This window comes from Drosophila grimshawi, unplaced genomic scaffold, assembly GCF_018153295.1.
Source record: "Drosophila grimshawi isolate 15287-2541.00 unplaced genomic scaffold, ASM1815329v1 contig_311, whole genome shotgun sequence".
Taxonomy (NCBI): Eukaryota; Metazoa; Arthropoda; class Insecta; order Diptera; family Drosophilidae; genus Drosophila; species Drosophila grimshawi.
The window spans coordinates 2,522,477-2,544,117 of NW_025063098.1; the positions used below are offsets into that span (position 1 = coordinate 2,522,477).

Consider the following 21,641-nt stretch of genomic DNA (forward strand, 5'->3'; position numbering starts at 1 on the left):
AACTGTCGAATGATAGATAACAGGGTAATAACAGCAGAGCTGTTAAGTTGCGACTAGAGATGAGCACCAGCTAAGAAGCACTGTTTGCGATATTTAATATATCGATATATTTACCACTGCCACTGAGAGTGCGCGCGCGGATACATTTATTCAAAATCGTCCAAAGGTGCTTACAAAAAGGTAATTAATTTACGTAACTTATAACTACTTCCAACCAATATTGCCAGAGCCATCAGCTGGTGCAGTGGGCGTCGGCTGATATCCCGGTGGTATGCTAAAGCCAAGCACCTCAAAATTGTTGCCAGCAGCGGCAGCGGCGGGCGCCTGTACGGGATACGGCGGCGCCTTGGTAGCGCCGGCCGCCGGTGGTTTCGCAACTGGCGAAGCAGGATTTGCTGTGTAATGCACTGGATGTGCCGGCAAAGAGTCAGCGGCTTTTGGATATAGACTGGGAATGGGTGATATAGCAGCGCCATTGGCATTTGCGTTTGCTGGCTGGCCACTGAACAAATAAACCGGGTAACGTGGCTTAAAGGTGTTCGACTCAAAGTGTTCCGTGCTCACATCCTCCTGGAAGTTGGGTGCAGCTGCAAAAATAGATGAATTGATTAAAAATTTAAAAAATTATATGTGATTTAAGCCACTTACACAATGCCTGCATTGTACCGTTTGGAATGGCTGTCTTCTGGGCCCCCGGACCCTTGTCCTCAGCACTTCCCAGCAACGGCACCGTGCCTATGACCAGTGGAAAATCGACCACCATATCTCCGCCGCCATGCAAACGGAATGTTTTTGCAATGAAGCGCAGCGTGTAGCTAACCCGAATGGAATCACGCTCCCCAAGAGTTGTGGGCGTTGTGGGTGGCACCATCAGAAAGTCATTGAATTGCGCCTTGTTATGCTTGTCGACCTCGCCACAGTGTTTATCGGCCAAGCGCTCCTCTGTTGTTTTCAGCTGCTCCTTATCACCGCACTTGCCGCGATACGTCACATTCTTGAAGAGACGCACTTTCACGTCCTGGCACTGAACATCCGACTGATTGTCCATCACAAGATGAAAGTGTATCTTCTGTCCAGGCACATAGGCGCTGTACGAGGTGCTCACATCCATAACCATTGGCTTATTTCCGCCAAATATGGAGCCCCACCAAAAGGTTTTCTCCTCGATGCGCTTCAGTGGTTGCTATATTTATATTTAATAACAGACTAAACGATTAGCTAAATCATATAAATTTTCCAGATTATGCCGAACCTACCAAATGCTCCCGCCTCACATTCAAATCGTTGGGCAGTATAACCGTAAAGCATTGACTGAATGTATTATTATATCGAACGGCCCGATCTATAGTCAAGGTCACCTCATGTTTTATCTGACCGTGTGTTCCATTGAATGAGGTTGGCGCATGCGGCGGAATGGTGGCGTGAAATGGGAAGACGAACTTGCCCTTAGGCAATTCCAGCTGCGATCCGCCGCTCTGGCCGTAAACATACTTATCGCTGCTATAGTAGATCTCTGTGGCTGTGTGCGTTTCCATCGACTTGACCAATTTGCCATCCTCTCCGGGCTTCTCAACGCTCTCCTGCCATCGCGTCTCCACAAAGCCGTTCACAGTTATGTAGATAGCTTGAGAAAAACAGGAAGGGAAACAGCGGGGGTCATCAGAGTAATTGGCTTAATTTCTTTGTAATACTATTAAGCTGCAAGCGATGTGGGCTTTTTAAACATTAGTCGAGTTCAATTGTGGTTAATTGGATTTTCTATGACATGCCTCTGACTATTTATAGAATCATACGCTATATTGTAATTATAACTTTAGTTCGAATCCGTACACTGTGACCACATATCTCTATTGTAGTCCTATCCATATTATTCAAACTTTATTCACGGTCCACGAGAAAAAACCAGTTTGAAGCCTAATTATGTCTCTTAACTAATTCTTTGCTGATTTTAGCAGCAAACGCGTGTAACAAACTAAGCCGAGGGAGAACGATTAAGAGATACTCTGCAAATTTGAGTGTTGCTTTTGGGGGGAAGTAGATTTTTAATGGGCATTTAAGAAACTTAAGAGCCTGCGAATTTTGTCAAATTCTAAGCAATGCTATTTCTTAAAAATGTTATGCTGATGAAGTAATTTGTTGGCTCACAACTCATATTTCAGTCAAATGGCCAATACACAGAATAAACAGCAGCCATACAATTTCAAAGAAAAACTTGTTTTTGTTTTTTATTTCACTCTCGCTGCAATATCAAATAGCCGGCACAATAATAATAGAAATACGTAATAACAACAATAACAAATCCAATGTCGGCTCGAATAATAATGAACCCACCGGCCCGGAGTGATTTCTATATACGCAATAGAATTAGATTGGAGAGAGGGGAGTTGACATGACGTCATGCTTCTGAATAGCACAATGGAGTACAATTTATGTCTTCGAACTTACAGCGAATAGTTTTGGGACGCTCTGTGATGAGCTCCGCTGTGCCGGATACGAGCTGGCCAGCATAATAGATGCCCAAGGCACTATCGAAACTGAAATTCACTTTACTGCTCATCTTTATTGCTCACACTATGTGCAGATATTCTTAGTGACGAGCCGTGCGATTTTGAACGTTTGTGGTATGCTTCTTTCATTGACAGTGGCAAGCAACGCGCAACATACAACAATCGTGCATACTGACACGTTCCGACCACAAACACCGAACGCGAGCAGCGCCGAATTAATACTGAAGCTGAATAAGATAAATAAATTATGATATACCCTCGAGCGGGGGAAGTACATTTTGGTGGGAAAATGATTTTTTAATTTGGTTTTAAAAAAAATATGTTGCCACACCACTAAAAATTCATATATAGTAATAAAGAACAACTACCAACTATGCATATATGTATAATAATTATGTTGAAAAGGATTATAAAAAATAATTACATTTATATGCGATACGATAAAGTTAATTCAAATTAAAAAATTATTTTATATTTTATTATATATATAAATTGCATGTTGATCTTAAAAACTTGAATGATTAGGAGATATCCGGTACATATTATTTTTCTTATAGGCATTAAAGAAACTTAAGAATCGAAGCTTTTTTAAGTTCTAGGCTGTGCGATTTTTCTTAATAATTCTGCTCACTGAGTAAATTGTTGGCTTACAGTATACAGCAGATGTACAATTTCCAAGAAAAACGAGTTTTGCTTTTATTTCACTATCGCTACAATATCAAATAGCCGACACACATGTGTATACATTAGCAACCGGCTCAATATCAATATCAAAATATATATATGTAGCAGCACCAACAGCAATAATGACGACTCGAATAATAATGAATCGTTTGTCCCATAGGCCCACAGTGATTTCCGTATACGCAATAGAATTGGAGGGGAAATGACATGACGTCACGCTATTCGGAAGCACAATGAAATATAATTTATGTCTTTGAGCTTACAGCGTATGGTTTTGGGCCGCTCTGTGATGAGCTCCGCTGTGCCGGATACGAGCTGGCCAGCATAGTAGATGCCCAATATATTGTCGAAGCTGAAATTTACTTTACTGCTCATCTTTGTTGCTAAAATATGTGCGAATATTTGTATGAGCCTTGGTGATGAGCAGTGTCAGGATGCGCACTTTTGTATGCTTGTGGTGGTATATTTGATGTATTGACAGTGGCAAGCAACGCCCAACTTGCAGACACACACAGACAAAAACACTCGAGTCGAGGGCAGAACGACTACTGACGCGTCCCGACCATAAGCGCCGAACGCGAGCAGCGTCAAATTAATACTGAAGTTGAATTGATTAATGAATTCTGATATACCCTTAGGCGGGAGGCTTTGTTAGCAGTTAGACCTGCCACTTGTCACAAGAATGGGGAAGTACATTGTATTGGTAAAGCTATTTTCTTATTTAAACATGTCATATTCATCAATTAGAAGTTGAACTGTTTGAAACTTGACGCCTTATCGTATTTTTAAATAATAGCTTTTAGCACGTTAAGTTTTGCAGAAAGGTGGCAACGCCGAACTGAATTGAGCATCAGCTGGTTTTGTTAGAGCAATCGCTTATCGTTATCGTGTGGCAAGGTAAAACAAAAGCAACAACGTTTCTAGTTACTTTGCATGAATTATTAAAATATTCGCTGTGGTTAATGTAATTTAAACGAATAGGCGTGTGCGTGAATGTACTTAAGATCAAGCTACATATTATCAGTTAAAGTGAGTGCCTTAATTGTTGCTCTTCTGGTTAATTGAATAGTGTCCAATAGTTGTAGTTGTATTTTCTGCACAGTGATACCAAAGCGGCCTCTCAAATGTGTCGATTTATATGTTATTTTTGGATGAGTATTTAATGAGAGCAGCAGCAGCAGCAGCAGCATGGAAAGCGAACGACTCTGCATTCGACTGGACAATCCAGATCGCATTTTTTATGCCGGCCAAGTCATACGCGGCGATATTTGGATGAATCTGACCAAGCGTACCAAAATACGAGGTAAATTGAAATTGAAATTATTGTTGCTGCTATTATTTGATATTTCACAACCGGGTCTGGTCTCTGACTCAGACCAGACCGTGCGATTGGTAATGAAGTTTTCTGAATTCGCTGTATCCGTTGTCGTCGCGATTTTCGTTGTGGTCGCATTGGCATAAACAAAGAAGATCTTTAACAACAACACCAACAACAAGAGTAACGAAAGTCAGCAGCCATTTTCACACCTAGTTTTACGTTTAGTTGAGCGAAATTCCGATTGGAATTCTTTAAATTGGCATCATTCATCGATAAGTACTCAATTGGCTGCCTGCATTCGGCAATTGCTCTTTTCGCTTCGTGGGGTCATTTGATTCAGGAAATGCTACGCGCGGCTTCAAACAGCGTGCGCAGTGGAGCGGGGCAGGTATATGTAGTACTCCCTCTATGTGTGCGTGTGTCTGTGTGTGTGTGTGTGTGCGTGTATGTGTGCTAAAAATGCCGTAATAATGAGCAAAGCACAAAGAGAGAATTACTCTCAAATACAGTGCAGTCTAGAAAATAGTATATATCTTCATAAGCAGCTTAACCTGTACATTAAACAGTCCAAAATATAACTTTAACGTAATTCAATACATTTTTAATGAACATAAGACTAGCTAAAGAATTACTAAAACATATTTCGTATATGTTTTCAACACAGCCTTTTATATAAATCATTCAGTTGGCATTAAATAATTATTTGATTGCCACAAATTTACACAGTTGTGGCACTCATTTGATTATCAGACTACATATGGACATGTACTTAATTTCAAAATCAAAACAAACACCTCCAATCGGATGCAATGCAAGTAAATGCAGTGTGTGAGAGAGAAAGAGAGAGCCAAAGAGAATAATTCCGCTTCCTTATGTTTGCTCTCTTCGCATTTTTGCGTGTGTGTGTGTGTGCGTGAGAGAATATGTCGTGAGCGCCACACTTGGCAGCTGTGGGGCGCTACACGCCAACCAATATGGCATTTAAGTGTGTGGGAAGCCATAATTGTTTCAATTTTGTTCCGTACCCCAAAAATAGGTTTTGGCATATCTATTACGGCTCCATGTCAAAATCAGCAGTAACGTTATCAGTGGACAATATTAAAAACGATTTATTATCAGAGCACCTACATAGAGGCGCTTATACAAGTACATATAGTTATGTATATATGTAAGCTATATAATATTCGTATCAAAACAACACATTTTTATTTATTGTGGGAATGTATCAGATGGCTTACGCTGTCATTTTTAGAACGAGGAAAAAAAATCACTTTTTGGAACATTTTACTTGTTGATTCGTTATAAGTTTTGTAAGGCTTCGCAATTACATTTGATTAGTTACAATGAACCGTACCCTCACTTGACAATATATATATGTATATATATTTGATATATATGTAAACAGTTGGCCTTAATTGAACACAATAGCAACGGCTGCCTATGAATAAAATAAAGAAGTTTTTTGTGCATATAATTGAGTTGTCTGTCTCTTGTCCCTTCTCTTGGTTTTCTTAAACCATGTTGACCTTATCCTTGAGAAAGCGCTCAACACGTGGCCAAATTTCTTTAGTTTCGCGACCCTTGAAAGTGGTTACCAGACCACGTTCACCATACCAGGCCAGAACGGGGCCCATCAGCTCATCGTATAACTGCAAACGCTTCGCAACCACATGGGGCTTATCGTCCTCGCGTTGGGTCAGCGGTTCGCCCGTTTTATTGTCTTTGCCGGGCACCTTGGGATCATTAAAACCAATGTTGTAGACTCGGCCAGACGGTATGTGAGTCCAGCGATTTTTCACACGCGAAATGATTACATCATGTGGAATGTCTAAATTGATAACAGCATCGATTTGAGCACGTGCCGACAGAATTTCCGCTTGGGCGCCATTGCGTGGAAAACCGTCCAAAATGTAGGACTTGTTGCCCACTTCGGTGATCCGACCGACCATTGTTTGGGTCACGATATCATCGGGCACCAGCTGACCGGCGTCAATGTATTTTTTGGCCTTCTTCCCCAGATCCGAATTTTGGATTATGTTCTGGCGGAGAATGTCTCCCGACGAGATGTGCAGAAAGCCAAAAGTTTTCACAATGCGCTCCGAGATGGTGCCTTTGCCGGAGCCAGGGGCGCCAATTATCACAGCACGAAAGATTTTCGTATACATTATTATAGGGGATTTTTGTTGGGATTGAGCTGCAACACATTTAAGAATATTAGATAAATGAGTACATTTCGTTTGTCTGATAACACTAATTTTTTCTGTTGCTAAGATGTAAATTTTAAGAGCGCAGCGATAAACGAAAAAGTCAACAAATACCTTTTAAACTAAAACACCAGGAGCTTGTTGTGAAAATTATTTAGCTTGTGGAATAGTCAAATATTTACGATAAGTAGACCTCTAACGCTCACTAGAAATTTGAATAGTCTCGCGAAATAATCAAACACATGAATGTATTGAATCTATATTATTTTGTTTAGTTTTTTTTATTTTATTTTATTTGTGCTTGTACTATCGAAGCGACAATATTTTTTATCACGCTATTAAAAGATAGCGCTTAACAACTTTGTCAACTTTGTATAGCAAGAGATTATAAATAGTAATTTATATTATCTTCGTTTTCATTCACTACCTTGATCACGTAAGGCATATGTGTGCACATATGCCCCACATGGCAACTAAAATGTAGCGCAGTCCGTGAGCGTGACTTTTTCAAGTTCTTTGTCTTTATTTAGTGTTATTGTAGTTGTTGCTGTAGTTTAGTTGTTGTAGTTGTTGCTGTGGGGGCGCTCTTATCGTTCAAAGTCCAAACAAAAGCCAACGCCGCCGCCGCGTGTTGTTTTGCTCCGCACTTTTTAATTTTGTGTTCGCAAATTTTCTTGCATTTCTCACTTTTGCTGCACACTGTCTTTCTTTTATTTATTATTGGACGAATGCAGGCAGCAGCGCTTATGTAAATTTGATAGCTTTACTTACCAAATAAAACGTTTATGGTGCGCGTTATAATATTTGTCAGATGTGTCTATTTCACTACTACCTGTTTCGCTTAATTATTCGAATTTAATTTTAGCCCACGTACTAATTACAATAACTTGTCGCGTTTGTTATTCTAAATCAAAGTGTTGTGCGCTAATAAATACGCACACACACACATACACACACTGACAAAGACAATTAGTAGACGACAAGCATTCCCACTCTGTGGGCTGGGCTCCTTCCAAGTTGCGCTTCTGCTGCTGCCGGCAGGCAAATATGAACTGAATATATTTTATCTCTGAATAAGTTTGAACTTCGTTTAGCGTCCAGACTGTTTATGTGCGCGCTGCTCAACAGCAATTTTTTAGTTAGAGGCGGTTGCACCGTATGCGACACCAACACATTGAAGGCAGTGAGGCGCTCTCTCTCTCTCTCACTCTCGTTCTCTTCGTTCTGCGTGTATCGGTGCATAAGAGAGCGGCGACCATTGTAAATAGCCGGTTTGAGCAATCTCGGATTGTTTGTTGTGTTTGTGGTTTTGTATGGTGGGTGAGTGGCGAGTGGAGCGTGGAGCGAAGCACGCGCGTAGGTATAAATATAATTATTTATTAGTGTATATCGATATGTAAACAATTAAGAATTGAGACCAGCAAACTATTGATATTGGCAACAGTTGCGAGATCATCTACCCTGTTATCTGAAATATACTGAAAAGGGTTTATTCGTTTATTTGATAGTATTTACTGAATCTCCAAAATAATCACTTTTTAATTATCTAATTGGTCGGCGTTTCTAGATTCGTGTGGAATTTCTATTCCGATTTTTTTCCTGTTTGTTTTGCAGATTATCTTTTGCTAAAAAAAAAGAAAACTTATTTTTCAGCTTTTGTCAATTATATAATTTGACTTACCTTGAACCGGATACGATAAACATTCAACTGATTCAAACCACAATAATTTGTTTTTACATATTCTTTAAATCCGATGGATATATTGTAATAATATCATAACAATGTTTTGTTATTTATAAATTTGCAGTAAATGACTAAATCTTGTATTTTTCGTATTTGTAATGCAGAAAATGCTTAGCAAGCTTCTTTATTTTGGTGTCCATAGTTGGGTTGTTAGCAGGGGGACCTTATCAGGATTCTATCTATGGCTGTATAAACTATTGATAGAACTACGTATAAAAAGAACCTTAACATTGGAGGTGTGCCTAATCTTAGATTCTAGGCGCTGTCACTGGTCGTGTTGTTATTTGTGGCCCTCTTCTTCAGAATGTCCTTGTCGCTCTCGATGATGCCTTGCTTGCGCTCCTTTTGTGCTTCCTTGATCATTTCGTCCACTTCCTCGATGGTGGGTCCATCGCCAGGTGCTTGGCTCACACTCTTCTCCCGACTGAGACGCCGATCATTGTTGCGACCATCGAAGTTCCAGCGATTCTGGAAACGCCCACGTCCGCGACTCCGTCCGCGCGGCATAAAACGCCCTGGCTGATGCCGCCGCGGACTGAAGCTACGCGACCGTGTCCGTCGATATCGGGCGGCCGGCGACGGAGTGCGCCGGGGCACAAAAGGTGACGGTGTGCGTCTGCCACGTCCAAAGGAACGCGACCGCGAGCGTCTATCACGCTGGCCAAAGCGTTGCTTAAAGTTCCTTCCGCCTCTGAACCGTCCACCAAATCGCGACGGCGAATAACTTCTACTCCTACTACGACTACGAGTGCGACTACGACTGCGGCTGCGACTTGGACTGCGTGTCGGACTGCGTCGTCTGCGCGATCTGGAGTGACGGGATCGACTGCTCCTGCGGCTGCTTCTGCTACGACTGCGCGTACGTCGCCTCGATGGGCGTCTGTCGCGGGATCGGCTACGGCTATTGCGTCGCCTCGGCGAGCGGCTGCGGGATCGCGATCGCGAGCTTAGCGGTGTGGCCAAACGTAATAATCCAAATTTATCCATTTGTAGCGGACGCTTCTTGATTTGAAATGAGAGCTTCTGATGCTGCTGCTGATGTTGTTGCTGCTGCTGCTGTTGTTGCTGATGATGATGGAATTTGGGCGCTGGTGGCGGCTGCTCATCGTCCACATTGGCTGCAGCAGCCGCGGCATATTTCGAAGTGCTTGGTCCCATCATCAGATTGTAGCCGCCCGTCATTGTCGTCGTCGCCGGCTGCTTGCGCAGTGCGGTGGGCACAGAGGGTGGTGGGGGCGTTGGCGTTTCCGAGCGCTGTTTGCGCTTGAAATAGATTTGCAGCTGGGACTTAAGCTGGGCATCGCTGCTGCTGCTGCTCATGAGCCTGCAAAGGGTGTTAGCAAAAGGGAAACGTGTAAAATGGGCACAACAAATGAAAGCAACTCACTTAGCATACTTATTCCGGCTAATTCGTCATGCATGGGAGAGCGCAAAGGTATTTTGAATTTATAAAACACTTTAAAACAGGTCAATTGAACTTGAATCATAAGCAAACAAGAACTCTCCTTATGATCTAAGGATTGACCAGCTTTAGGGAAGGCGACACACGCAGTTACCTGAAAGCCTCCGCATAGTCAATTTTCTTGAGCATTTCCAATGCAGCCTCGGTGGCTGAGATTGCACTTCCAGTTTCGATCGACTTTGATTTCGATTTCTTGCGTTCCTTTCTATCCTTCTCCTTGTCCTTCTTCTTTTTGCCCTTCTTCTTGGACTTTTTGTGCTTGCTCGCCTCGCGCAGCAATCGCCGCACACTGCTCATCGTCTCATCGTCGTCCAGCTTAAATTCGTTAGCCGAGAGGGCATCGCTGACGGCGCGCTTGTCCTGCTCAATGGGCAGGACAGAACGCAGCTTGCCGCTTGCTAAAATATACAATAGGTTGGTTGTGGGCAATTTCAGTTTAGTTGCAGGCTTGACACTTACGCTGTCCCCCTTCGCTATCGTTTTCGTTCTCACTGCCGCTGGATGAGCTTGAGTCGTCCGTGGAGCCAATTGTTACCGTTGAGTCGCCGGCGCCGGGCACACTGAGCATATCAGCTCCACGCTGCTGATGCTGCAGGGCCAACAAGGTGGTGGTGGCGTTGGTGGTTCCTCCAGTAACTGCAGCTGGTCGCAGCTGTTGCTGCAGTGCATCGAGAGAGATGCGCGCCTGCTCATGCTGGGGCAATAGATTGAGGCAATCGCTGTAGGCCTTGATGGCATCCGGTATACGATTCTCCTCCTCATAGCTGCGTCCAAGCGCCACCAGGGTCTCGCCCATATATTTACGCGCATTCACATGGTACTTATTCAACATTAGCGCCTTTTCAAAGTCTTTCAGACCCTTCAAGAAACTGCCCCGATTCGCGTATAGCGCACCGCGCGCCACCAAACCCTCGACATTGCGCGGATCAATGTTTAAGGCCTTGTTCAGGCACTGAAAGGCCTCAACTTGTTGGCCATTCTTAAAGTGCTCAATGCCGTCAGCCACGGAGCTGTTTGGTTTCGTGAGTGTTGTGCAATGGATATACATATATATATACAGTATATACAATATATACATATATATATAATATATATGTGGACAGTTATACATATGTGAATGAATATCTTAGCAACTAAAGTGTCCCATTCACGACTGGCCGCTCAATTAACAAAAGGTTCAAAGTGATCCTTGATTGTCTCACATAAACTTTGTTATCAGTTCGCTAGCTCTTAGCTGATCCGAAGCGACCAGCCTTGATTGGAAGATTGCAAAATGTAAACTTACCGAAATGCCCATTGTGAGGCCTGTTTCTGTCGCAGCTCCGGCGCATAGTCGGACTCCGGGAAGCCAGCTTTGATGCTGCTCATCAGCGTTAAGTTCTCGTTGGGCTGCAGACCGTTTAGCTGAAAGAGCACATCACAGTTGGGATTCTCCAGCTCCAAGGCCGCATTTAACTGATCCTCATAGTGCGGTGCCGACGCTGGATCCACATTGTGTATTGAGCTAAGCGTTTATTATTTGCTAAAGCAATTCTTGACTCTGAATTTTATAATCACATACCGATAGTAGTTGGGGAAATCACTCAGATCGCATAGACCCAGCTTAACGTCGGGATTCTTATTGTACAGACCCAACATGCCAAGGGTTAAGCGTTCCACGTCTGCGGACACGCTGCACACTTCACAACGTATAAAATCATTGATGGCGAATGTGCGTGGAGAGCCCTGTTTGTCCAGTGGCAGTGGACCCCACTGCTCCTGCAAAATGATTGCCTAAACAGTAAAATGCATCGATTAGAACAAGTTTACATATTGTGTATCAACTAGTTAAGCGTTGAGCAAACCTTAATGGGTATATCAGCCAGATAGAAGTGTAAAGGTTCCGCCGTGCACAGTGGTTTCACGACGATCCGATTCGCATTCGACATTACCTTCTGCACGGTGGCAAAGACGATGTCGCCTTGTTTGAGGGCGCCGATTCGAAAGGCGTACGCCTTGCGTTTATCCTTGACACACAGATAGAACTCCATCGGGGGCTGGGGTGCGATGCAGTTGCTCATTTGTGTCAGCCACGATTCCTCCATAACGTTGCCCACCAGCTGCCGGTCGTACAAATCGCTGGCTTTGCGTGCCAGAAACTGGTGGATTTTCAATCGTTTCGCCCGCTCCTGAAATGTGAAATATTTCTGTCGTTCCTGGTAGACGCTGTAGTTTGGCTGCGTCAAGTTCAGTCGTCGCAAATCCTCGATGCCCCGCTCATCTTCCCAGATCTTTTGCAATGGCTGGCCGTGGTAGCACAGGGCGCGTGATATATAATTGGCATTCATTTTTATTTGGTCTCTTATTCCTCCAATTCCATTGCAATTTTCACTGTCTGGCGTCGTCCTGTGGGGCAACAGCAAAAAAAAATATAGATGTTCACGAATAGAGAGAAAACTTGCGGCTCGCCCAAAACTCAATAAATACGTTTGGCTGCGCTGCGCCGCAATTGTCTTGGATATGGCTAGGTGTAGCGCATGATTTGCACTTGTGTTTGCAACATTTACTTGCCTAATGCAGCGCCGACAATTTAATTTAAGTTTCTTGATATCTTCCACAAAACCAGCAGGAAAAAAGTCGTGTTTTCTATTTGACTATAATGCGGCAACACTGGTATCGTGTTAAATTCAGCTATGCGATTGTTATCGATATTTGGATGTGGACAACAAATTATTTGCGATAGTGCTAAAAAGTTTCAATATGAGCAGTATATTGATAACCAAGACACAAACCGTTGAATTAGATTGGTTACGATTGTAATACACAAATGTACCGCTAGGGGGCGGCCGTGCTAAAATTCAAACTTAAAAACATTTTCACACATTTCATTTATGTTGCATTGTTTTATGTTGCAGCTATTAAAATTCAGGTAACTGGCAAAGGCAAATGCAAATGGATGGAAATCCTGCGAAAGAACTCCAACAACAATGAGTACACACGCAGCCTATTCTACACGAGCAAAGAGATTTACGAGCACAGCGAAACTCCGCTCCCAGAATTCGAGCCTCGCGGCCTAGAGTTGTCACCCGGCGAGCACACATTCACCTTCAATGTGGCACTCGGCCACCAGCTGCCCTCCAGCTTCCGGGGCAGCTACGGCAGCATCAAATACAAGATGCGCATCCTCATTCAACGACCCTGGACCTTTGACCAGCGACACACGATCCCCTTTACGGTTGTAAAGAACATGCCACTGCCAGCGACCTATCGCAGCAATCCCACACCGCTGGAGAAGCAAATTACGAAGACAATTAGCCTTTTTGGCACACGACCAATCACAATGTTGGCCCTGCTGCCCGAGGATTTTGCAGTGCGCGGCGAACCGTTGCGCATCTGTGTTACAGTTGTCAACAACAGCACAACCAATGTGGAGAAACTGCGCTTCAAGTAAGTCATCGAATTGTATTCAACCCGGCTTAACGCTCTTTTGAGAGCTGCCAACTTGCAAAATCAGCTAATTGACCAATATTTGAGACGCAACTCTGACCAACTTAAAAATGTTGACAAGTGACAAGTATTTGAGACTGAAGTGGCAGAGTTACCAACATAAAAAATGAGACAGTGCACAAATATTTGAGACGGAAATGGCAGCGTTGCCATCTTTCAAAATAAGACTATTTACAATTGAAATTGGCGGAAATGGCGGCGTTGCCAACTTAATAAATTAGATAATTGACAATTGACGAAAATTACATCATTGTCAACCTAAAAATATTACACTACTTTAAATTTCAGTCTACAAATATTTGAGACGGAAATGGCAGCGTTGCCAACTTAAAAAATTAGACAATTGACAATTGAAAAATATTATTAATTATATATAATAGCAATAATAAATTAAACAGCTTGCAGTTGACATCACTAATAAGAGCTGACTGCAATATAATATTTAGCTAACGGAATATATTAATTTACTAATGAAATGAAACACCGAATGACCGATTTCTTTTAAAAATGTAATTTGTTAGCAAGAAGTCAATTCAGAATGCGACTATCCGCTTGCTTAATATGTTGCCAGTCTAAGTCTTTGAGGCAAGAGTTATTGCACAATGAGTAGTTAATTTATAATTTGCCCCATTAAAATGCATACCGTTGTCTGCTTAGCATTTTGCAGTACATCACCTACTACAGCCACGTCCCGTTGCGTGTGCAGAAGGTCGAGTGCATTGCGATTGCCAATAAGGAGACGGGCGCCGTGGCGAAGAAGAGCGAACGCAGCTTTGCCCACGAGCTGCTCATGCCGGACACGGCGCAGCCGACGGACGAGGAGTACAGTGGCATCATAACCATATCCTATGAGCTGCGCGTTGAGGCCGTGCTGCGGGGCTTCTTCAAGAATCTGGTGCTTAATTTGCCGTTCAAGGTCTATTCGCAGGATGTGTCCGCCAGGCTGGGCTCGATGCGACCATCGCTGCCGCCCCGACCCGACGATGGACCACCTGGTCCGGACGATGCCGCCGCCAGCGTTGCGCCAGGCAATCCATTTGAGCCGTCAGCTGCACTGTCTGTCTATCCAGCGCTAGACTCTTCCATTGGCTCGCCATCGCATTCGTCGCAGTACAGCGAATGCAGTTCCCTGAACTCCACCACATCGGACTCCACACTGAGCCCGGCTGTTGGTGGTGTTGAGCTGTCCTACACTTCCTACACATCGGACTCGCAGTCCTCGCAGTTTGGCAGCCCCTCGGCTAGGGCCAGCCTGCGTAGCAACTGTAACGTGCCCTACATGCCTTATTCGTCCAGCCCACTGATGGTGCAATCGTATCCACCGCCACATCTACCACCGTACCCGTTGCCCGATTCGCCGCAATATACGCTGCTCGCTCTGCCTCCACTCCCCCCACCGACAACGGCAACGGGAACGTCGTCAACGGCAGCACAGGCTCCAGTTGGTGCCGGCTACAGCCAATTGCCATCCACCTCAGCGGCGTCCGGATCGCTTAGGCAGACACGCCAATCCGCCGGCGCACACGCATTGCGTAAGTAAATTGGCTCACCTTCTTTTTTCTCTGAAATTTCTAACTTTTCTCTGTTTTTTGTGTTGCTCGCGTGCAGCTCCCTCGTACGATGAGCTCTTTGGCAACGCCAATGCGCCGCCGGAGTCACCGAAGTGAGTTGCAGCCACGCCCCAACATAGTTCATGCCGCCCAGTTATATCTAAGCCTTGCCCAAACAATGCTTCAGGTTTTAATTTAGACTGCTTACAGCCCATAGCAGAAAACACTTCTCGAGTTGTGTATCTCAAAAACTAATGTTACAAATCGTATCTCGAATGAACAAATTGGAAGAGGAAACATAGTGAACAATGCCATCAACTTTAAGCAAAAATATTTACAATGCCAATCAACGTAAATCAACGCATAAACTATGCACACAGTAATGAATTTAAAATAATTTTAATCATTTAACGTATTCATAGGTTTCGCATTAGCTCCTAAGAAATTGAAAAGCAATTTGCATAAGTGAAGCAGCAAATCCGTTTGCCTTTTGCCAATTTTGTGTTCGCACCTTTGAAAAAGGCGTGGCAGCAACTGACTTTCATCTCCTATCAGATACGTAGCTTATTGGCTTGTTCTTATTCGAAATATTCAAAACATTATTAGACTTATGAACCAATGTATATTAGCAGTTAGTTAAACGAAATTTACACAAATGCCGTTAACTAAATTCGCCACAAGAATCGTCATGAATTTAATTTCAATTAATTTCTTATTTATTCTACGGTTAAAAACTCATTCTTGAATTTATTCTAATATCTAATTCTATTTAGATAACCAAAAAAATGTAGCAACAGCTTTTTAAAAGTCTGTTAATTAATAATCCAAAATTGTTTTTGACAGCCAACTGTGTATGCATTTTTTAAAAAATTTCGAATCACTTTTTTTTTTTTTTAAGTCCGAACTTTATTATTGTGTTTAGCTACTTCATCAACTCCCACATTTTTGACAAATATTTATTGTTCTTATTTATTTCCTGCACCTCATTTAAACAAGTGAAAACAGCAATTGCTTTGATCTATGAGATCGAAGCGGTATTGAATCGATCGATATTTGAAAAACGACCTCGGCATACTGCTGTCGTTTGCAATGTGAACACTTTAGTTGTAAGTCACACAAATCAAACCATAACATTAGTTATATTTCGTTAAGGTGCTTTATATAATTATTCAGCGAATATTTTTGGAGAATTTTAATTGCGAGTTCATTTTGACATTTGATTTTTAAACGCAATGAAACCAATAAAATGTTATACAATTCAAATATTGAATTTCTTTACTTTTATTCTTGGGAATTTTGTTAGTTTAAAACATTTTTATTGATCAACTTCTGCATTGTGTAAAATATAGTACGAATCCATTTTTGGAAACACATCTGTGACGAATCGCGTCGATCTTAAAAACTTGCAATAAGGTTAGAGTTGATTTAAAATACACTCTTTAACAAATTGTTGCGCAAAGCAACCCCAATCTAAAATGTAATCGCATTGCGACCCATCGCAACAGGGTCAACAATTCAGTGGTGCCTGCCTTGCCCCTTGAAATGGGCATCTACTTAAGAATTTAGCTCGACTACAAAGGTGTATTGTGTACGTGTTAAATTACAATTTCAAGTGCTTGACGGGGGCAGTGCGTTAACGTCTCTCACACTGCCACAGTGCCACGCCCATGCCGCCAACGTAGAGGATAAACGTGTGCGGCTTTTCTCAACAAGCAACGGAAGTGTTAAGTCAGCTGTAATTGTTTTCCTACTTTTTGTTTCGACTCGAACAACAGGAACAACGACAAAGACGACAACGACAACGACGACGACCGACGACGCTGACGCTGACGATGACGACAATTTAGTTTTCTTCCCCCTTTTGGCGTAGTCGTCTGAGTAACCATAAATTATATTTTCATATAGGGTCTACTATATGCAAGGGGAGTCGAAGCAGCAAAATTGGTGAGTTGAGGCGTCTGCATGGGTAGCATACATAAGCAAAAATGGTTAAATAATAGCGACATTTAGCGGAAGTGTAATGCCTTTTATTCAGGTACAAAGAACACGCGCGACAAACGATCTGCGGTTGGCTCTCGCTCCGGCTCTGGTTTTATGTCAAATTATAGAGGTGCTAACGGGCACGTGGACGGACCACGTTGCCATTTGGTTCTTCCTTGGCACTGCTCTGGCGATGCAAGCACAGGTCACTTTAATGTCTTAATCCATGACCAACATTTAAGTAAACAAATGTAATGTGAAACAGTTCGTTCTGTGCTTCACCAGCCACATAATGCACAATACACCAATTTGTTGATTTGATTTGATATATTGTAGTCAAAAAACGTGACACTGACTTGTATTAAGTATGCGCCATGTGTGACCAACATGTGACTGAACATGTCGAATTCAAATTAGTGGCGTGAATCGTAGTCTATATTTTGTTTGCTATTGTTTATATAATTGTGCAGCCATTAAGTATGGCAACTAAGTCGTGTCTAACAATAGCCATAATTTTGTTGTATTTGACATTTTCCAAAAGTTCGATTTTCAAAAGCAATCAATTTTTTAATGCAATTTAAGCTAGGTCAGATATATATTCTTGATCAGCATTATACAATCGATATAACGTCTATTTCTATGTTAACTTGTCCCTCAGTCTGTCTGTTTTTTGGCAGGTAGTACATTTATCAGCTGGAAGTAATCACTATATCAAATAGCTGCCATGGAATCGGCAGATCGGTCGAGAGATAAGCTCATGTATGAAAAACTTTTATGTTTAAACTTGTTTTTACTTGTTTTCTGTATATTTCTGTAGCATGTGCCAAATGTGCAAGGAACAACTTGATAGCAGCTGGTTCACTTGAAGCACTGGAAATTAGTTTATTTTTCCGGACCAAGGGTGGGGAAGGAAGGGGGGGGGGATGGAGAGAGATTCAACAACAAGGAAAATGAAAGAAATTGGGTAAAGTGAAAAGCATATTGCCTAATACCGAATAACCAAATCAAAACTAATCGAGCAGAAGTTACTGCAACTGTTTCAGCTGCCTGACTGACTGCCGCAGCAGGTGGCAGCTTGCTGGTCGTGTGGAGTGTGGAGCGGTGGGCTGGGTGCTGGGGGAGTGGCTGGTTGGCCGCAGTGCAAATGGTTTTAAATTGCCGCCTGATTGTCTTTCAACTTGGCTCACACTTGTGGCACTTACCACTGGTCACGGAGTCGCCTTTTGGCTTTCTACCATTTGGCGACTCCAAATTTAATCAAGCGCACAAATTTTTGCACGTACGCTTTTGCTATTTCTATTTTTCTATGTTATTCAATGGGATGCTCCCAGTTTTTGGCGCTGCTGTTGGCCACATGTGTTGTATACCCCACCCCCATCCTATTTTAGCCACGATTTCATCGCTGTCTGTCAGTGTGAATGGGCGTAAAACGAGTTCCGTCAACGGTTTGAGTTTGGGTGGGCAACAGTTGCCACACTGACTGTGACCCTTTTGTCATTTTTGTTGGTATTGCTGTTGCTGTTGCTATGCTCTGGGGCAGGCAGTCGCTTCATTAAGCATTTTTGTTGTTGCCGCTGTTGCCTGTTTGCTGTGGAGCTTAAGCTGTGCCGCATTGTGCACAAGTTGCATTTCAAGTTTTTGATTGTGGGTTCATTACACTGCCAGAAATGTCAGCTATTCCGAGCATGATTGACAGATTGAGTTAAAGGCTCGAAACTGATTTTGTTTGCCAGATTAGCGGCTCTTTAAGACGATTTAATTGTGTGACTATCGTTTTTAAATTAATTTCGAATTTAATACTAAACAAATTTAAGTGTTTTTTGCAGACCCGTTTTGATCATATCCTTTTAGCCTTTGGTTAATAGTATTAAAGTTGCTAATGATGATATTGGTAAGATCTCAAATTCATATTCAAACCATATTGAATCAAGTTCTAAGGCATACTTGATAAAAATAGTAGCCATTTGTTACTAGTATATTGGTTTGTTAATGAAAAAACAAGAACAGCAATTCGCATGAGGACTTTGTTGCCATTGACAGTTGGCAAAAAAGTTTTTGGAGCTGCCTCTTCGTGGCACACTTGCTGACCGTCACGTTGATTTTTCTTACAATTTGTTGTGGTGCAGACAGACCACACACGTACTGAAACCACATAGATACACACACACACACACACACACACACACACACACACACACACAGACTGCCCCACAGCTCGACCACATGCAACAATATGTTGCAATTTCTGTTAATTTCGTTATTGAGACACGTTCGCACGAATTTCGTCACAGCTTGTAAAGAATTTATCTAGCGCTCAAATGCAGCAGCAGCAGCAGCAGCAGCAGCAGCGATTCAATATTGGAGCCGATTGGCAATGGGATCGGGGGACTGATTGGAGTGATGCGCCTTGTGCTATGCTCGTATTGGCAAAATAAGCCACAGCAAACGCTTGCGGTAAGCATATTATTTCATAAGCAAAGCCAATGGCTTTATTCAAGAAATGCCAAAGCATTGACCTGTGCTCAGCAGGCCACAACAAAGCACATGCCATGCTCAACTGCCAAATCAAACTTAAGCAAAAGACCAACCAAGTTATTCACAGTTGAGTACGGATATTTTGTGTGTTGAATTTCTTTCACTCCTCACGCCTCTCTTCCTCACTTTGCAATCAATTACTTTTTCCACACTGCGTATTCGCAATTTATGTTAGGCATGTTTTGTTGACCGAATGTTGCTCTTTAAGTACTGGTGTTGAAGAACCTCTAGTTTCTTAAACAAAGTTATGTTATACACAATAATTTGCATGTGGAATGCAATGAATATTTAAACCGAATTACCAATCTATTGGCAGGGTATTTCAGCTGCTGATTGAGCCAGCAGGTGTTTCCAGCTGAAAAAGTTTGGTAACAAAAACTATTGTATAATTCATTGGCACAGGTTGTTCAGTTAATAAACAAACTCTGATTAATGGTACAAAAAAAAAACTTTATTTATTTGCCAGCAATTTGTGTGGATTACATTTGGCATGCAGTTGTATTTTTTAATTCATTGCCGAACGTGTAAATAAATCAGTCATTAATGCATTAAAATCAACATAATTAAATTATGTTGCCGCAAACCAATAAATGCTTAAACATGTTGTTTGATTATCATTATTATTATCTTATCGCGGCAATAACAACAATTCCAAATTCAATAAATGATGGGCTTAACAAAAAAACATTTATACAAATTAACACCTCTTTTGCCTATGTCCATATGCGTAAACATTTATGTGAATGTTACTTGTAAACTTAATTAAAGTGTTTTGCGATTTATTTACATAAATTACCAACTGAATTTGATCTCGGCAAAAGTGCTCGATTGGAATGTACCCTGTAACAGGGTACAAGTCTAACTTATTATATTAGATATATTTGAAAAAAGAACAGTTGAGATTATGTTCTTTTATAGCAAATATTTAGTGCACGGTATTGATAGGTCCTGTATACCTGGAAGTAAGCCATAAACTCAACTGAAATGTATTGTAATATATGAACGTTAACTTGTCAAAATTGTTCACTTTTAATCAAATCAAAATATGCCGCATATCCAATAAAATAACGATTATTTTTACTCAAATGGAGGGAAATATGCAATAAATAATTGATTGGGATTTTGCGCACACACAGAAAAAGTAGAATTTCAGATATAATACATACATATATGCAAATAATTAGTCAGCAAGGAGCCTGCAATTTGATTTTCCCGGATCGATATTATTATGAAATGAAATTTTAATAAAATATACTGCAAATATGCTATAAAACACAACAAATATTTAAAAACAAAGTTGAAAAACTGCAACTCAGAATATAAGTGAACTAAATTTAATTAAGGAAATGTTGTCGGAGCCAAAATGAAATTGTTGGCTTAGTTTGGCATGGATTTTTGTTAGCTTGTGACCATGTAGTCAATACCGCATTCTGCTGTCGCAACACTCGAGTAAATAACTTTGTCAATGGCCAAGTTAATAGAATACAAATAAGCCGAGTCAATTCGAAGAAATGTTAAACCAGAGTTGATTAGTCGCCATGCCGTACATTTTTTACATTGAATGCAAATTGATTCAAATATTGGCATTTAATTAAATGCAAACAGACGTTACCTGTACTCCAAAAATTATATGGCCTGGCCAAATCCCATTCCTCTTTTCGCTCTCCTCCCCATCCCCCAATGAAGAACTTAATTTAAATGCCAACAGGCGTCGACGAAAGACGAAAGACGAAAGCAAAGCCCAAAAATGCTTTTTACATTTGCATTTTGTAAAATTTAAACGGCAGTCGAATAAAGCTCTACAAGCAGAGTTGTCAACCCATCGCAATGTACTTGAATGCTATGTAATTGTTGTCCGTCTGGAGCAGCCCTGCAGTTATTTGCATTCAAATCGCAATTTTTGTCTCATTAGGAAGGCAGGGGCCTTGAAACATGCCCAACGCTCAGACATACAAGAACTCGACAGCGACAACGCTTAAGTGTCCCAAAGTTGTATTCTCGGCCACACAGCCAAAATGAATGCCAACAAGTCAGGCAGTCATTCAGCCGGACAGCCTATTCTCCCCAGCACCGAGTCTCTCCATCTCTCCTCAAAGCCTTCGTCTGGCATCGCATCCTAAGCGACGTTATCGCCTGCGGGCTTTAGTTTAATTTCACTCCAATTTTCATTG

At 41.9% G+C, this 21,641-nt stretch overlaps 3 protein-coding genes across 6 annotated transcripts; 1 reads left to right on the forward strand and 2 right to left on the reverse strand.

Annotated features, from left to right (window-relative positions):
* Window positions 1-92: 92 nt before the first annotated feature.
* Window positions 93-3,791, reverse strand: LOC6563240 (arrestin domain-containing protein 2). 2 transcript variants are annotated; one of them, XM_032737366.1, is made up of 4 exons: window positions 3,455-3,791; window positions 1,257-1,624; window positions 649-1,183; window positions 93-587 (listed from the first exon to the last, which is right to left on the reverse strand). In XM_032737366.1, exons 1-4 carry the CDS (start codon window positions 3,564-3,566, stop codon window positions 205-207), a joined length of 1,398 nt encoding a protein of 465 aa, XP_032593257.1. In that variant the 5' UTR covers window positions 3,567-3,791; the 3' UTR covers window positions 93-204. The 2 variants fall into 2 exon arrangements, with proteins under 2 accessions (XP_032593257.1, XP_001990586.1); XM_001990550.3 differs by lacking the exon at window positions 3,455-3,791 and adding an exon at window positions 2,446-2,725.
* A 284-nt stretch (window positions 3,792-4,075) lies between these two features.
* Window positions 4,076-16,224, forward strand: LOC6563738 (arrestin domain-containing protein 17). Of its 2 annotated transcripts, XM_032737817.1 has the most exons (5): window positions 4,076-4,220; window positions 4,294-4,494; window positions 12,814-13,345; window positions 14,063-14,937; window positions 15,014-16,224. In XM_032737817.1, the coding sequence occupies exons 2-5, from the start codon at window positions 4,380-4,382 to the stop codon at window positions 15,070-15,072; spliced, it is 1,581 nt and encodes a 526-aa protein (XP_032593708.1). In that variant the 5' UTR covers window positions 4,076-4,220; window positions 4,294-4,379; the 3' UTR covers window positions 15,073-16,224. The 2 variants fall into 2 exon arrangements, with proteins under 2 accessions (XP_032593708.1, XP_001990583.1); XM_001990547.3 differs by having other exon boundaries at window positions 4,140-4,494; window positions 15,014-16,199.
* LOC6563739 (tetratricopeptide repeat protein 14 homolog) lies at window positions 5,592-12,515 on the reverse strand. 2 transcript variants are annotated; one of them, XM_001990548.2, is made up of 7 exons: window positions 12,470-12,515; window positions 11,764-12,304; window positions 11,481-11,692; window positions 11,205-11,423; window positions 10,379-10,929; window positions 10,014-10,317; window positions 8,550-9,781 (listed from the first exon to the last, which is right to left on the reverse strand). In XM_001990548.2, the coding sequence occupies exons 2-7, from the start codon at window positions 12,244-12,246 to the stop codon at window positions 8,713-8,715; spliced, it is 2,838 nt and encodes a 945-aa protein (XP_001990584.1). In that variant the 5' UTR covers window positions 12,247-12,304; window positions 12,470-12,515; the 3' UTR covers window positions 8,550-8,712. The 2 variants fall into 2 exon arrangements, with proteins under 2 accessions (XP_032593706.1, XP_001990584.1); XM_032737815.2 differs by lacking the exons at window positions 8,550-9,781; window positions 10,014-10,317; window positions 10,379-10,929; ... (1 more) ...; window positions 11,764-12,304; window positions 12,470-12,515 and adding an exon at window positions 5,592-6,703 and having other exon boundaries at window positions 11,205-11,317.
* Window positions 16,225-21,641: the final 5,417 nt, after the last annotated feature.